Genomic DNA, 18,410 nt, shown 5'->3' with positions numbered 1-18,410 from the left:
ATTTTGTATATCTGTAGGAATGACAGTGGATCGACACCGCTTCATTTCTCAGCATTCAAAGGTCACGCCGAGGTTGTGCGATTACTGTTAAATCATCGAGATATTGACAAGGTATGTTTCATTGCATTCCTAAAGTAGAGATTTGGACTTGTGGTAAGAGAGAGATCAAAGACAGTGCTCATATCACTTTTCATTTTGGTGGTATTAGATGCTTTTAATATGAGATGACTCTTTGTTGAACTAGTGTAATATAATTTGCTGATTCCAGTATTTTGTAAAAGCAGACCCTAGGTAATATTTTTGAGAAAGAAAGAATATCAATGCAAAATTATACCGATGTAATTGAAGAGGTTGATGGGGAGGATGATGGATTAAGCTTGAAAATCAAGTGCTTTTAAAAACTATATATTTATAAGTATGTATATCACAAAGCGAATATATAAAGTACTGTTAACAAAATACAATTTAGGTGTCAATTACTTTTCAAAGAAGAAAGTGCAACATTAGTAATACAATAGGACTGTAATGTCGTTACGAAAAAGAGAATCTAAGAATTGGTTGAATTATCAGATTAGTAGGTGCTCAGTTGGACAATCTATTAAGGAGTAAACATGATTATTGCCACTTTAGAATTTTTTTGAATAGATATATTGCTCCATGCAAATGTTTTAAATCATTTCCACTCATCAAATAATACTACACAAATGATCTGAAGCTGGATTGTTATATGCTGAACACTTTATTAAAAATAAAAGATCATTTTTGAAATATGTACTTCCCTACAGTGTAAACAAGTAACTTTGATATCTTTTTAAAACAGTATGTAGTGAATAAAGAAGGAAGAACTCCCCTTCAACTTTGTGAAGAATCCAGACAAAATGACTGGGAAACAACAAGAAAACTACTCAAAGAAGCCAAAGAAAAACCAGTAAGTATTATAAACAAACAAAAGAACAATTTAATGTCTTCATTTCCTAGGAAGGAAAACTGTAGTTGTGTAGTAATGACAATAGCTGGATCTCTGTAGCCCTTTTCTCTCTAGAGGATGCAAAGCGCAATCGTCATTTACATCGGCTTTAACTTGAGCTGCTGCTTAATTCCGGCGCCTTGCGTATTCACAAGGTATTAAGTCTGCCAGGTGCCTTTTTTTTTACTTCTCCTGGGTTGAGTGCAACACAATTGAAATGAATTTCTTGTTTGTGGAAAACATACCATGGATTGGAATAAAACCCACATCCCTCAGACTGACAGATGCTAGTCATAATTTCTAGACCATGATGACCCCACATTGAGGTCATTTTATTGTGAGATAAATTCTTTGGATGATTGGTTAATGACCTTTAATTTTGTTATTCCTCTGTGCCTCAGAGAAGTTCAATAGAGAGATGCAAAATTATTTTAATAAGAGTTACAGTCCTACATGTACCTCTCCTACCTGGACACGTTGGGACCACCACCAATCCGGATAAGAGATTTATCTTGATCTGGGAGACCCGATATAAAATACATGCAGCTGCCTCCCCAACGGCTGTAGCTACATGTAATCTTTTGTAGTTGGCGTACAGACAGTATTCACTACGGTGTCAGTGCAAACTATAGGCAGTATTTGTACGGAAATGAAAAAGAGAACGTGATGAAATGTTTGCGCTGGAAAATTATCCCGAGTTCTTTCAGTGATTTGGGTGAGATATTTTCATGAGAAGTAATGTGGTTGTAGTTAGTCTATATTATATGTAATCAAAGTGAGTTTGTGTAGGATTGAGTTCAGATTGAAATCTCATTTCCCCATGTACGTGATTGAATGGGGGGGGGGAATCTCGGCAAGTGTGCGTTTGGATAATAGAGAGATCCGGATAAGGGGAGGCCGGATAAAACAGGTTGAACTGTACTTAAAACTGAATATCTTTCTTCCTTTTGTTGTTATAGTCTCACATAAAGATTGATGTACATCTAATGGACCTGGATGGTTCACATGTGGTGCTAGATCTGGAGAAAGGCAGTAATACATTAATAGCAGACCTTGTTCAGGTAAGTTTTTTATTAAACCCCCTGCCAAACTTTTCAAATGGGTGTATAGCACTGTTGGGCTATTGATATTACTTCCTCAATTTTTGCCCAGTGCTCACACTACCCATTACACAGACATTGCCTGCCTGCTGTTCTGTCTGTCTGTCTGTCTATCTATCTACTCTCACTCTCACATATGTCCATGGACATGTATATGGACGGTGGATTGAATAGAAACCCATTTTGTGGAATTATTTTTCCTGAATTTTACATGTTTGGTTGTGTACATCTTTTATTTTTTTTTCATCAAAACCATTTATCTAGACATTGGTTTGAGGACCAGAACTTGCCCTCTTTCTTTTTAAATGAATCATTAAATGTCCCTTTATTTTCTTTTTTTTTCTTCCACATATGGCTGGATTGCCTGTTTCAACCGAAACGGCTGTTCTTGTGTGTACATCTAATATAAGCCAAATAATACATATTTTCTTGTTTTATTTTGTTTAATTGCAGCAATTGCAGTTACCAAGAGGAGGTCATCAGATCTTCGCTGTATGGATTGCTTCACAAAACCTTCGTAAGTCCTGATGAAATTATGTCTGACATGAGCTTGTGAACAATTTAAACCTTGTTTTCATTACAAGGGCTTGTCCTGAACGATGTGAAGACTTCAGAATATTATAATGAAATAACTCTTATTTCTAGATTAGTCACTTAAGCTGGGCCCCATTGCATGAAAGTTTCCAAAGTGGTAACTTTGCCATCCAATGGTGACTACCATGGTAACGATGATCAACAGCCAATCAGAATCAAGGATTCCATGCAAGTTATCATCATGCAATGGGCCCCAGGTCACCTAGTAGACCCTGCATAGCATAATGTCTATGGCCTATGTGTCCTATGTGGTCTGTGTCTCAAAATCTGAAATTTCAAGAAAAGCTCAGTAAAAACCTCTATTTTATAGTTGTGACAATGATAGCAACCTCTCACTGCTTTAAAGCGATATCCTAATTTCTGTAGGGAACTCTCTCTAGGCAAAAGAATGTTGCCACTTATGTTATTGAAACATATATATCACTACATTATAATTCTTGAATGAGCTTTTTATGACCTTTTTGAGGTACAAGGCGTTAAAAACCCTCCAGTGATAACATTATTTCATCCATTGTCAGTGTAATGTGTAATATCCTTTATGAGTGATGTGCCCATGAATGCGCCTATGTTGCTGATGTATTGCTCTTCAGTTTTCAAAATACGTCATGTTGTGGTATTATATCAACGAATGCATACGTATGGAAGACAGAAGGCTGTAATTTGGCAATGGTTACAAGACATTTCTCATTTATGTTACATTACAAACAGAGAGACAGGAAAATTGATTAGCATGATACATTACACATATACACAATATAGTTTTTGGCATTTAGAAAGGCAAAAAGGCATGTAATAAGTATTGATTTGGTTCTCATGAGGATACATATTTTTCGTTCTCTTTACAGACTTACAGATGAGGCCTGAGCACAAGCCTGTATTACATTTAAAGCAATGGGATTCCATCATCAGACAACTCACGAATTACAACCCTGATACAGAGCGCCCTCTGTTGTATCTCAGGAGAGATGCTCTGCTCACCGTAGAAGAAGAGAGAACGGTGAGTGATGGAACTTTCAAATTAAATTCTTTTTGCTGGGGAGGGATGACAGCAGGTTTTAAGGAGGGCTTTTGTGTTGAGATGGTGTTTCAAGGAGGAGGGGATGGTCAAAGGAGAAATGGAAGAGGCATGTAGAAGAGGAGATGAGGGGATAAAGTGGAGAGTTGGGGTAAGGGCAATTGCAGCAAGTGTGAGATGAATCTGGCCAGATTTAAAAGTTTGATTTGATGATGATGTTAATAATGATGATGATGTTAATGATGATGATGATGATGACAATGATGATGATGAGGAGGAAGCATTAAAGAATGAAACATGGTGTAGTGATAGTGACTTTTCATGTATTTGATAAATGCTGATGGACATTTGTCTTGTAGGGACAATGGCCTTTCCATTGAAAAGGGAGATTGTGCTTAAATTAAAGCATGATAAAAAGTAGATCATCTAGATAGATTATAACCAGTCTATTCATTTCTTTCTGTTGATTTAGATTCGAGACCCCCAAGCGATCAAGATGCTGTTCGATGAAAGTTTGCTGAATGTGTTAAAAGGAATGTATCCATGCAACGATGCTGATGCGATCACCCTAGCAGGAATTTATATGCAGATTACATATGGCGATCATGATCCAAAGAGGCATAGAGCTGGATTCTTGAAGTAAGTCCAATGTTTTTAATTATGGCATGGTAACAGGGCACAGCAACCTATCACAACAGTGTAGGAATCTCATGTAGGTGACGGGCGATTTCACCCATTTCAACGACCCAAATAGCCCCTAAAATCCCCCCCCCCCATTGCATGCTGTGGGTTGACCCTTCTTTTTTGAGTCACTCAAGATATGCCACAAACAGTATTCAAGATGATTTAGAAAATTAATGTTCTAAATGTCAGAATTATGTTTTTTTTTTACTGCATAATTGCTTGTAAAACTGAAAAAGTAGCCCTTAAAATGAAAGAAATAGCCCCCAATGTGGAGAAAAAGATAACCCCTAAAAAACAAAAATGATTTCCTAAACTGAATGACAATCAAGGTTTCCATGGTAGTTACCATTAAATGTCAAAGTTATCATAATTGTAAGTCTTATGAAATTGAGCCCCTATACAAGCTAAAGTTAAATAATCACAATAAGCAACAATTTCTTAGATGCTTTAACCCTATTAAGGCAGGGGTATTTTGGGAGTTCATATTTTTTGGTCGTTGGCTGCGCGATCACGCCGAAAATTGGCATGCAGGTTGTCTAGGACATAATCTACAAAATTGAATAGTAATTCATTTCATGCAAATTGCTATTAAGTGATTATGCTAATTTATATGTAATTAGTATGTGAAATCATACTTTTCCCTCTAACTCCCTAAATAAAACTCCAAATATTCTAATTTTGGGTTTGCAAACTTTTTGTGGTTTTCTTAGCAAGGGTACATAAAAAAAGGGATATCAGATCATTTTCTTATGTATTATATTGTTTTTGCAATTTCTTATGCATTTCTTTGTTTTTGGACTTTTTGATTTTCATTGTTTTTTTCAATGAAATCTGTTGGGGACTCTAAGTTCTGAGATCGTAAACAGCATAAAAAATACATTTGAAACAGCGAAACTAAAAATAATCATACTTTATGATTTTTTTGGTTGAAAACACAATTTGCATTTAATTTGTACACAAAATCACATTTTTGAGCAATTTTTGGTTTGACATGCACTTACATAACGTTGCGTAATTTCGGAACCGTGTCCCCGGGTGATGCAAAACTAGTCTCAAAAGTTGTGCAAGAGTTGAAAGTAAATAGTCAGCGAGCGGCGCGGTTTAAAAAAATTCAGGCTGCAAAAATATCGCGCGAATCATCGAAGGGGAGCCTCAGAGGCCCCCCCGGCCGTGATAGGGTTAAATGATGCTGAATTATATTTGGATTTTGTACCGCCAAATTTGTATATTTAGTGTAAAGATTACTTGTGTCATTCAAATAGCTATGGTATGCAATCAACTTTCATAAAATTAAGCAAAACTTTAGAATGCTATCTTTTTCTTCTTTTTTTTTTACAATCATTGAGGTGCAATTTTCAGTGACGTACTTGTCTGATTCTTCACTATTTATTCAATCAACTTGCTGTCTGGCTGGACAGATATACCCTAGTTGATGAAGATGATGAATAATACAGATTGATGATAGCTCAGTAAAATGAATGTTGTTGGACTTTCTTTTCCTTTGTTTACAATCATGTTATCTGGTAATTTGAAATTAAAGAATAATATCATTTACCAGAATCTTTTTTTAAACTACAAGTTTTCTTACTCCTAACTATACATGTGTCACATACTTCTATTCATCCACTCTCCATTTATGACATATATTCATGACATATGTTCATATCATTTAAAGTGCTTCGATTATTATTATTATCATATTTTTGATATAATATATTTCATTATTATAGCAACATCAACCTGAGGCATTTCATACCAAGCATCAAATTAGAGGGCAAAGGTCAAAGTTCACGGAGCATGAACTGGGCACAGAAGATCGTCAATGAACACCGGAATGTCACGCAGAAAGGCATTAGAGATGTGACGGTAAGTGCATACAGAAACTCTCCCCTGCTGAGAACTTGGCCGCATTAGGAAAATGAACCGTGCTTGTTTTTCTCTGGCTTTCATTTTTGTCCCACCTGCATAGCAGAGTGAGACTATAGGCGCTGCTTTTCCGACGGCGGCAGCGGCGGCAACAACCGAAGGTTCAGTTTTGGAAATGACAGCATAATTTAGAAAGTATATGGACCTAGTTCATGAAACTTGGACATAAGGTTAATCAAGTATTACTGAAGATCCTGCATGTGTTTCATGTCACATGACCAAGATCAAAGGTTATTTGGGGTCAATGAACTTTGGCCAAATTGGGGGTATCTCTTGAATTACCATCATAACTCTGTAAGTTTATGGATCTGTAGTGTAGTAGGTTTCACGGTACATCATGTATCTTTCTTGGGCAAGTGTTGGTCCTGAAAAGGACCTTCCAATCTCGACGTTTCGACAAGTGTGTTCTTGTCGTCCTTGGGAGAATGGATCTGATTCATGAAACTTGGGCATGAAACTTCATGAAACTTGGACATAATAGTAAACAAGTATCACTGAACATCCTGTGCAAGTTTCAGGTCACATGATTAAGGTCAAAGGTCATTTATGGTCAATGAACCAAATTGGGGGTATTTGTTGAATTACCATCATAACTTTGAAAGTATATTGGTCTAGTTCTTAAAACTTGGACATAAGATTAATCAAGTATCACCGAACATCCTGTACTCTACTTGGTGATCACCGTCTTCAAATTGGCAATGCTGCAATGTTCCCTTCTTGTATAGTCTTCTCATCTCATTTTTGCACATGGTTTCTGCTCTGATTCACATTATGCAGTTAATACAGTTGGCCTTCCCATCGTATGACCAATCATATGATTCAATTCAATTCATTTATTTTCTCTCAATATTTTTACATTTACAATGATAGTTCAATATACATATTTACAAAATATAACATTTAAATCATTTTATAATACAATAATACTATGAAATCAAAAGAGGAGACCAACTAAAAGCAGAGCTTGTAGGGTGAAGGCCCCCTTTTATAAATATATTTTTTGAATGAAAAATAAAATAAAGAAATAAACAATATACAAATAAAAAAATATAAATAATAATAAAAATAAATGATTCAGTATACACTGTATACAGATATCATAAAATGATTAAACATATGTACAAAGAGAAGTTAATAAACACATTTACATATTAAGTTCTGAATTACATCAATACTTTGGGAAAAAACAACAATCTAATATGAATTCAGAAGATATTTTTAAATTTTTCCTTTGAAATTTTATATTGAATTACATTGTATGATATCCTTTAAAAAAGATTTCCATAATTTTGGACCAGTAAAAACAAATTTTTTCTGTGCAAACGATGTTCTATTCAGAGGTAAATGAAAGGAACTTGCATATGATCATGGTGGTATCACATGCTGGACATGTTTTATTAGTATTATATGGCTTTTGCATTTATAAATGATTCAAATTTCTCAAAATATAACATGTTCAACACAAAAAGTGTGTATTTCAAAGAAATGTATTTTGAACAGAAAACTACAGCAACCTTAAAAAATGTGAGAATGGTGAATCATGTTTCATCTAATAAACGTAATTGTACAATGGCAAAAGAAGGACTGTCATTATAAGCGGAAATGTGTTTGAAATTGTATCTGGGCAATTCTAATGTAATAGCGGGGGATGTCATTCTTACACTAAAATTTTGTGCATGTCAACAAAGAAAATCTGTTTTAAAAATGTATAATATTGATTGATTGGTGGTGATTTTTTACCTGATTGCTAAGAAAGCATGAATGCTTGTAAGCAATATTGTTTTCAGATATCACAGCAATTCGTATTACAAACATAACATGTGACCCAGTTCAAACTTCAGTTAACACTTAACATTGTCATTCACTATTCTGTACATTTCAACAAAGAAAATCTTTTTTTTAATGTATAATATTGTTCTCAGATATCACAGCAATTCATTTTACAAACATAACATGTGACCCAGTTCAAACTTCAGTTAACTCTTAACATTGTCATTCCCTATTCTGTACATTTCAACAAAGAAAATCTTTTTTGTAATGTATAATATTGTTCTCAGATATCACAGCAATTCATTTTACAAACATAACATGTTAGCCAGTTGAAACTTCATTTAAAACTAAACATTGCCATTCCCTATTCCTTGAAGATGGAATTGAAAAAAATAAATAAAGAAAAAAATATATATATGATGTGGAAGAGGTTCATCGTGGCGAAGAATTTAGTAATAGAATTAACCAGCTGTCTCACGATGGATCAAACGTAGTTGCATCAAGGTCCAACATGTCTATCTCTCAGTGACAGAAATAACAGAACATGGGTTCCTCTTCTACTACGTTTGATCCATCGTGAGACAACTGGTTAATTCTACTACTCAACTATATATATATATATTTATATATATATATATATATATTTATATATTTGTGCTACTGCTACAGCAATTACTGCTACTATTGCTGAGCTACTAGTATACTTGTAATAAATCCAATGTGTTAACATTTTAACAAAATTACAAAGTTACTGCTACTATAGTACTATTATGTCTATCCAGAAAAGAAATGTTCTGTGGATCTGGCTATTGCAATAAAAAACTAGAATTAAATGTTAAACAGGAATACACTACAAAGCAAAAGAGGGAGGAGAAGAAACGAGGAATGAACAAATGACCATTAACTATAACTCAGGGAGACTTTTACAAATTCTGTAGCTATTCCAAAATCAAATTGAAATGAAGTTTAAAAGCCATTGTAGTTATTTATCTTTTCTATTAAAAATGTAAGTGCTTGGATAAAGATATATATAATAGAGTTGAGAACATTCATGGGTTGCAGAAGTCTATTTCTGCATGCCATTTTTTCTGTCCTATTAACAAAGTACTGCTTTACTGAATTACTGTTTATTTCTATATTTTTCATTAACCCAGCAAATTTCTAATTTTAACCAATTGTTTTTTATAAAATCAATGAATGGATTGCCAATATCAGTGAAAGCAAGAGGTCATAAGAGCTTTTGATTGTAGTTGCTGAAGATTTGTACCCACATTGCAGTGTCTTCTTCCACCTTCTCACCGACATTGATGTAAAGTTTGAACATGCACCTTTATTACTCAATTTGTTTGTATTCCACGCCTCTTCCTGAACGAGCATGTTGATAGTGAACTTTGTTCTCCCAAATTCATTCTCACTCCAGCATGTGTAAATGCCAGTTATGTTTTTAGTCACATATTTAATAAGGAGAGCACCATGGGGAAGAACAGAAACCCCATGAGCATGATGAGGGGTGGTGTTACCAATAGAGATTGGTTGCTGTCTGTTAAATGTAACTGACCAATAAATGAAGTTTGGCGTGATGACAGGGCAAGGTAGTTCAACCATTGTATCGCCAACAAACGAAAGCAGAGTTTGATCTGGTCCAGAGCACAGTTGAAGTCGACATCGTAGATTGTCAGCAAGGGCCTCTTCTGTCAAGGTAGATTTCACATGAAGCAGAGGATCTTCACATATTATCTTATTGTATTGATTAAGTTTACGAGCTGCTCTGATGAGGTCGCAATCACAGGACCATGGAACATCGTGAAGATTCATCATTATCATCTTCACAGAGAATGTCAAGAACCCAAGGTCAAGTTTGGAAAGTCTGTTGCCTGCAAGATTTATCTCCAATAGGTATGTTTGATACTGTAAGGAGCCCCATTCAAAGAACACAATACGATTGTCTGCAAGATCAAGGTTCCAAAATCTATGATGCTTGTGAAATGCATCTCGAGAAATGTTCATGATTTTATTCCCAGATAGATAGAGTGTGTATGCCTTGCTATATTGTGGCAGACAATCCTTTGGAATTGAAATTAAGCTATTGTTGGACAAATCGATAATCTCTACCTGCTTCATTGACATCACTGCACAGTGAGATCCAAGGTCATTTGAGGAGAGATTTAAGATGAGAAGATTAGGGAATTCTGGGATGGACAAGTTTTCCTGGTTGTTGATGAAGAATGCTCGAAAGGCGGAATTCTCTGAGACATCTAGAAATTCCACCAATTGAAGATCTTGCAATACCTCCGTGGTTATGTTTGAGAATGGAAAGCGACCGAGGTATGCCCCATAGAGGCCGTTGATCTGTGAAAATGGCCGATTTGAAATGTACGTTAGAGGATTGTCCCCCAGTCTAAGATACCTGAGCCTTGGGATATATGAGAACACTCCAGGTGGAAGGGACACCAGATTATTTCTTTCCAGATTTATTCTGTGGACTCTCTGTAGACCAAAGAAGGCTAAAGAAGATATATGAGCTATGTGGTTATCATCCAAATGAAGAAACAAAAGCGAGGATGCTGAGATGAATGTGAAGTTGGGTATAGAGGCAATCTGATTTAGACTTAGGAAAAGCCCTTGTAATTCTGATGAAATCATTACCTGTTTGAAGTTTTTAAGGTTATTACTGCATGCTAAAATATTCCTTCCAGATATTGAACTTGAATTGAAAAATCCGATGGCATTACTGTTGATGTTTATATATACATGTTTAGCTACTGAAATGACCCGAGTAATGTGGTTGCCCTCTATATTAAGATAAAGAAATGTTTCTTGATTTAATAAGTTATTCAAGTTAAAATCAGTCAACTGATTGTGACTAATATCAAGATTTTGAAGAGTGTGCATGATTGGTGTTATTATATTAATCTCTGTGATGAAATTAAATGATAAATCCAAATGTTGGAGGTTTACTATACTCGAAAAGTCGTTTGGGTTTATTACGCTTAGTCTGTTATGACTGATATCAAGTTCAACAAGAAACGACATTGAGCCAAGAAAAGCGAGACTGCAGATTTCATTTTGGCTGAGGTTTAACACAGAAAGTTGAGGTGTGGAATTGAATGTTGACTTGTGTATGGTGTGAAGCATATTGCCGGACAAATTTAACTCTTGGAGATGTGCTAATGGTGTAAAGGTAGATAATTCTGACAGTTTGTTATTGCTCAGTATCAGACTGAGTAATTGGGATGAGCCTATCAAATATGTATCATCCCAGGTTGTTATGAAATTCTTAACAAGCACTATCTCCTTTAGATTTGACAAAGTTCTAAAACTGGTGAGGTTTCTTATTTGGTTGTTAGTCAAATGTATATACTTTATATTTTGATGACCGTTGACACCAAATTGTACATTTGTTATCATATTGTCTTCAGCCCAAAGCGAATTCAGCAAGGGAAAATGAAGTAGCGGAAGTGTTTCCAGTTTATTGTGCTTGACATTAAGATATTCCACTTTCGAGTTATTCCTTCCATTTGATATGTTCATTTTTAGCAAGTTGTTGTTACAAAGAATGAGTGTTACTGATGTGAGGAAGGAAGCTTCATATTTGAAATTGATTATGTTATTGCCTGTTAAATCTATGCTTATTATGTTTGGAATATTAGTGAATGCTGGTGCACCTATAAACCTTAAGTGGTTGTTGTTTAAGAAGATGTGCTTTATGTCTTTCATATTCTTGAAGGGCAAGGCATCCACAATGTAATTTCTTTCGAGGTTGATTGTTTCAAGAGAAGGAAGGTGACTGAACGCAGTGTCACTAATGCTTCGTATGAAATTGAATTCCAGTGCAAGTGTCTTGAGGTTCTCCATTGGTTGTAGATTGTCCATGTAGTCAACTTCATTATGTGATATGTCAAGATCCGATATAGCCCTTGGATATGCAAGCATTTTCGTTGAAATATCAGTAATAGCATTTCCTTTCAAATTCAAAGCTGATACTCTAAAGTGAATTTTGGGTAGTTTCTCGAGTTTGTTAAATGCTAATTGAATCAATGAAAGGTCCGTTTGTGAGGTATTACGAAGTATCGGATGATGCAACTTGGTGATATGATTGCGGCTGACTGATATCTCAATAATAAGAGGTAAGGAACCAAGGTATGGAACGTTCTGAAGAAAATTTGAATCAAGCACGATAAATGCCAGTTTTGGCGTGTCATCAAAAGTATTCTCTTCAATGTAGCTTAGTTGATTGTGGGACAGAAGGAGCAAAACCATTTCCCGTTGGCAGGGAAAAGACTCTTTATGTAGTGAAGTGATGAAGTTTCTTCTCAAGTCAAGTTTGCCAACGTCACATCTGAGGTTTTCTGGGACAACATCAAGGTTACGCTCAGTGCATTCTATATTTACTGCATAGCCCCTCCTCACACAGTCACAGATGTCGAGACATCGAAAACAGCAAGAAGTTCTCCAACACAAGAATACGAGATATAGTAAGAAATACATGTTCGTTTTGATATTGAAGTACATCGATCCCAATGCCAAATGCAATGAAAACATATCATTGATATCAATATTTTTTTTTAATGATTTTACAAATCTGTTTTATGAGAAATCACTCTGGAGCTGAGAAGAAATATTCTTTTTGTCCCTTCTCCACTGAAAAAAAATATTCTTGTGAAGTTAAGAGTAGAATTTCTCTTATTTTATCCTCTCCTATCTTTGGAATTGCTTGCTGGATTGGTCTTTGTTTCAACATGTATTTTCTAATTTGAGAAATTAGTTGTTCTAGGACGAGAGCTAAAGGTAATTTACCTTGAAAGGCTAAATAATAACTGATTAATATAATACCAATTTAATAAATTTGCATAAATACGTCACCATCTTATTGTATGCATTTACCAAGCTAAGCGCATTTTTGATGCCCAGTTTATTACTTCATGAAGGTAGATGCACTAGTGTAATGTGTTTTTTTTTCAAGAAATACCTTAGGCTATAATGGGTAATTAATGAAATTATTTTTCTTGATTCAATCTTGGAATGAATAGAAAAGCAGTTGTGAAATAGGTGTGTCAATGGCGAATTATCAGTTTGCCTATTACATCTTTGTTTTAGTACGGGAGCAAAATCTCATAGGAGCCCTATTTAAGGAGTTCATACAACCCTCACCACAGAAAAGGTTTGACACCATAGGGGGATATTATGGACCCTCTTAATTACTGCTAGCTAGGTAGTAGTCTCAAATTATGGTATCACTTTTTCTCTACAGATGAATTTAAAGAGCGGTGTAAAATAGCAAAAAATGAAAAAAAATCAATAATAGGGTAAGGTGAAATGTAAGTTCCCACATCTCCACTTGTATATGTCATGAATACATCATTCATGTATCAAAATGTTGCTGGGTGACAGCTCTCTAACATTACAGTAACATTTAAAAGTGAAGTATAGATATCAAACCTTCAAAATATAGGAATACACTCATGGCCAATATCCACTTCTATCTCAAGTAGATATGAAAAAATTGATACGATATAAAAGTGATTTTGTGTTAAACATGAGGCACTCTATATATCTACATAAAATATGCATTATTCATAAGAAAATGAAGATTTTGGCAATATTTTTTAACATTTCAGATATGTTTAAACTGCCATATATGGGCTATTTTTCACATTCTTGTAGTGCCGTTAGTTTAAGATCCGATGCTGCATGAATCAATTAGCATTCTTGTTCACTGGGGATATGATCTGATCTGAACCATATTCCATTTTCTTTCTTCAAACTATTTTTTCCTTCTAATTTATTTAAAGTGTAAATTGTTTTATAGGGTTCAATGGCCGAAAGGCCTCCCCAGGGGGGCTGCCAAAGTTACCCCATCCTTTTTCTGAGGTTTGTCTATTTTTTATGGAAAATGTGCCATTTTGAAGTCCCTATTGAGGCAGATAGCATTTCTACTATGTAGTTTACCATTTTATCTTCATTCGAAACCACGTTAAAAAAAAGAGTAACCTTTTATCTATCTGTTATGAATAAAGAAGTGCTGGCAACCTTCTCGCTCAGAGGGGCTGCCAAAGTCAGCCAGCAATTAAAAAGCATTTTGTCTATTAATGTAAAAATCTGCTATATTGAGGCCCCATTGAGGCAAAAATAACATTTCTGCTATGTAGTAAAGCCACTTTTATTGTCATGAAATTCTTTACGGTTAACTTGCTTAGGAGCCATAGCAAAATTAAATCCTAATGAAAAGCCCTGATGTTCATTCTCAGACAACTGATGTTGACAATAGTTTTGCTAGGATGCAAGTTGTGTCTCGGCTGGTGTTTGTTGAAACATTGTCATGACAAAATAGTAGGCTTTTTTATACCAGCTACATGTAAAGAAGTGCTTGGACATCGATGCCTCTACCACACAGAGGGCTGCCGAAGTTGCACACCCCTTTTCTGTATTTTGCCTATTAATGGGAAAATATGCCATTTTCGAGCCCCCAATCAGGCAAAAACCTGTTTTCTGCTGTAAAGCAAGTCACTTAAATTGTCTTAAAACTACTATGAGACAGAAGAACACTTTTTCACTATAAGCTGCATATAACAAAGTGCTAGGAAATCGAAGGCCTACCCCCTCATAGGCTTTTCTATACCAGCTACATATAAAAAAGTGCTGGGACATCGATGCCAAAAAGCTGATTCCGCTGTAAAGCAAGCCACATATATAGTCTTAAATCTATATGGAGATGAAAGAGTAGTTTTTGTCTCACCTGTCTCACCTGCATAGCAGAGTGAGACTATAGGCACCGCTTTTCTGACGGTGGTGGCATCAACAATAAATCTTAACCGAATGGTAAGTTTTTGAAATGACAGCATAACTTAGAAAGTATATGGACCAAGTTCATGAAACTTGGCTATAAGGTTCAATCAATTATTACTGAACATCCTGCCTGAGTTTCAGGTCACATGACCAAGGTCAAAGGTCATTTAGGGTCAATTAACTTTGGCCAAAGTGGGGGGGGGGGGGTAATCTGTTGAATTACCATCATAACTTTGAAAGTTTATGGATCTTATTCCTGAAACTTGGACATAAGAGTAATCAAGTATCTTTTAAAAAATTCATCCTAGTTTCAGGTCACATGACCAAAGTCAAAGGTTTAAGGTCATTGAACTTTGGACATTTTAGAGGCTATTATAAGATTGCTGTCATAACTTTCAAAGTTTATAGATATAGTGTATAAAATGTGGATATAGGGGTAATCAAGTTTCACTGACAAGTTTTAGGTCACATGATCAAGGTCACAGGTCAATGACTGTAGTATTATATCATATGAATGGTGTTTTTTGTGAATAATTATTTTATAGTAGTTTTCAAAGTCAGCACTGCTGCTATATTAAATCACATGATGCAGGTGAGACCGCCAGAGGCATTCCACTTGTTCTAATTATCCCTTTGGGGTACTTGTAAAATTAAGAAAAAATGCCTTGATGCTAAGCATTATAGTTGTCTTGGCTGCATTAGTCAAATGAACCGTGCTCGGTCTTCACTGGTTTTTCATTTTCTTACTATTCCTTTGTAGTAGATATAAAATCTAGAATAAAAAACACTGGTCATGTGATGCTAAGCATTGTAATTGTCTTAGTTTAACTTAATATTTTTTGTATTTTTATTGAAATTGTATGATACTGTGATATCTCTATTTTTATTGACCAAGCTTGTAATTGACTAAATCTGTTGGAAAATATCTGTTTCACCCCCAATGTAGACATACTTCAAAATATCTTGCCATTTTGGCTGAAAGAAAAAAAGAAAAAAAAACTAATTTTCTTGCACAAGGATGAACAATACTTGTGTTTGATGACATTACATGCCTCAAATTGATTTTGTTTATACCCCCCCCCCCATCAATCGCCTCCGTGAAATTTAGCACTGAGGTGTTTTTGTTATGGTGGGGACTACCTTTATGGCATTTTTTTTTTCATTTTTGTGGGATTGTACCTTATGTGAAAACAGACACATCAAAGCGCAGCGCATTAGCAAGCACTATACATAACTAGCCATGATTACGTAGGAGAACCAACTAAAATGGATCCTTATTTTAGAAAAACTTGTTACCATGATTACAAATGCACAATTTTAATGACAATTTTTCTATCAGCCAATCAGATTGAAGGATCTTGGTAGCATTAGTCTGTTATTGCAAATTTGTTATTTTAACAAGTTTTATGAAACTGGTACCTGATGTACTTTTAGATCACAGGTTTTTGGCTTGGCAGAGCATAACATATGTGATTTTTTAAAGCTAATATAAAAAATACAAATTCCTGATGATTAAGTACATGGCCTATGAGAAAGTTGTCCTAAATTATGATAAATCATCGCTAAACCTTGGTTTTGTTTTTTTCTGGGATGCACTGTATAACACTAGTCCCTTATCAAAACTTACCCAGTTTCCAATTTCAAATTTACATGGTCTGAGGGATCTCAATTTTAGAGACAGCCTTAACTTACTTATTGCCAAACCAATTTCTTCACAAACTGTTTTCACTCTGTTTTACTTACTTTTCGGCTCATACATTTGATGACCAATGTTGGATTCCCTTTAATGGTGTCATTTGTTTGTTTTTATTGACCAAGGTTGGATTTTTCTTTAACGATATATTTTGTTCCTTTCCATGTTTAGAAATTGCAAATGATGTACTTGGAGAAATGCCGGTCATTCCCTGTGTACGGCTCGGCCATATTCTTTGGGTCGGCTCAACTAGGGGGCAGTCGTAGAGGTCAAGGAGGGTCACAGAGGTCACCGGCGGCATTTGTAGGGGTCAACTCAAGAGGGATACATCTGATAAATGCTATTAGTAAGGTGAGATGGATTGCAGCTTTTTTGTTGCTTTCAATAAAGTAGGATCTCAATTGATCTGCTCTCCAAATTTTGTGAGTGTTTTGAGTTAAAAGAATGTTGTGTTATACATGGAAATCTGTATGTATTGACAACTACTTAGTAGTTCTATCCCTGGCCTCTTTTCTGTGGGTACACATTCCGATGAGGAAACAGTATGCTTCTAATATGAAATGCAACCAGTCCTTAGTAGAAGGGTTATGTTTATACACCTTAGCAGTTGATCTTAAGGTTAATATAAACAAAAATTTAGAATACGCTTATTTGATTGGTTAAGATTTGGTTGTGTTTGATTTCGAATAATTTTTGTTTGTTGATTTATTTTTTAAAGTTATTTTATTTATTTATACATTTATTCATTGATTTATTTATTTATGTATTCATTTATTTATGTTTCATATATTGATATTTGTTTTGAAGGCAGGTTATGGATAATAATTGATGTTAGCAGATAACTAGTCACCAAAATTGTGTTTTAAATATCTACAAATGTCTGACAGCCTGGTCTTGCATGATATTATATTCTTGTACAGAGACAATTTGTGTGTTCATACATAAGTTTCATTCATCTAGTCATATTACTGTATTTGTTAATGTGTGCATGTAATTTGTGATGTTCTTTAATATGCAGATGATGATTCTGAGTGTGGGTTACAAGCAAGGATTGACGTGGGAGGTGTCGAGTGATATGCAGACGTTGACGTTATTAATCCAAGATGGTAATGGCTATCGGTCACTACCGGTCAAGACAAAGCAGGTATGTATTTACCCTCTTGGTCAGCTTGTCCCAATCTCACGCAGATTGAGGACTCTGGATAATACCTTGTTGGCTGAAATATTTCTTTACTTTAAGTGAATTTTTCCTGTAAAATGGTCGGGAAATATGTGCTTAAAGTGATTCAATTGCTAGGAATTACATTTCTACTGTAACATGTTCAGATTAATTCATATACGTTACTGTTTGGACATGGTGTTAAAGCCGAATATATTTAGTCGTAGCAAACAAATGTGAAGGTTGTTGCATTCCTTTTTGCTACATGAATACTTGTAATGCATAATACATTAGACAAGTAATATGCTCACAATATTGCATCTGGGCCCCGTCTTACAAAGAGTTACGATTGATCCAATTGATCGTAACTCTATGGAAATCCATCAGTGTTATAATCTTTTCTACAGGACATTTGCAAAATGTCCTTTGTAAACAAAGGAGATCACACCCAATAGTCAAGAAATCAATGAATTTATGGATATACACTCTTATCTAGAATTTCTAAAAATTAAAATGCATTTTATATGTTGACTTTGCTGGCTTTCCATGGTTGCAATTGCTTGGATCAATCACAACTCTTTGTAAGATGGGGCCCTGGAAGGATGAATAACACATGTACAACATGTTGCGAAAAAGTGGCTTGTATCTGTGACAATAATGATTGATATTACGTTATGTAGATTCGAATCAGTGATTGGTCAATACGCCATTACGTG

The 18,410-nt window shown here is 35.0% G+C and overlaps 2 protein-coding genes across 2 annotated transcripts in view; one reads left to right on the top strand and one right to left on the bottom strand.

The window, feature by feature from the left end:
• Positions 1 to 18,410, top strand: part of LOC121417354 (krev interaction trapped protein 1-like) — a 50,332-nt gene that overhangs the window by 26,983 nt on the left and 4,939 nt on the right. The window contains exons 6-14 of the mRNA XM_041611037.1: positions 18 to 111; positions 821 to 928; positions 1,927 to 2,028; positions 2,521 to 2,584; positions 3,507 to 3,658; positions 4,149 to 4,315; positions 6,091 to 6,226; positions 16,707 to 16,886; positions 17,554 to 17,679. Coding sequence (XP_041466971.1) covers positions 18 to 111; positions 821 to 928; positions 1,927 to 2,028; positions 2,521 to 2,584; positions 3,507 to 3,658; positions 4,149 to 4,315; positions 6,091 to 6,226; positions 16,707 to 16,886; positions 17,554 to 17,679 — 1,129 coding nt within the window. The remainder of the gene's footprint in view (positions 1 to 17; positions 112 to 820; positions 929 to 1,926; positions 2,029 to 2,520; positions 2,585 to 3,506; positions 3,659 to 4,148; positions 4,316 to 6,090; positions 6,227 to 16,706; positions 16,887 to 17,553; positions 17,680 to 18,410) is intronic.
• Positions 8,920 to 12,735, bottom strand: LOC121417346 (toll-like receptor 6). The gene has a single exon (XM_041611026.1). The coding sequence runs from the start codon at positions 12,596 to 12,598 to the stop codon at positions 9,239 to 9,241; it is 3,360 nt and encodes a 1,119-aa protein (XP_041466960.1). The 5' UTR covers positions 12,599 to 12,735; the 3' UTR covers positions 8,920 to 9,238.

The sequence above is a fragment of the Lytechinus variegatus genome, chromosome 1 (genome assembly GCF_018143015.1).
Source record: "Lytechinus variegatus isolate NC3 chromosome 1, Lvar_3.0, whole genome shotgun sequence".
NCBI lineage: Eukaryota > Metazoa > Echinodermata > Echinoidea > Temnopleuroida > Toxopneustidae > Lytechinus > Lytechinus variegatus.
Note: the sequence above shows the minus strand (reverse complement) of the source record. Positions and strands in the feature narration are given on the sequence as shown.

Coding starts and splice junctions, on each gene's coding strand:
- LOC121417346 (XM_041611026.1), bottom strand. CDS start 12,598: ATGTTTTCATTGCATTTGGCATTGGGATCGATGTACTTCAATATCAAA.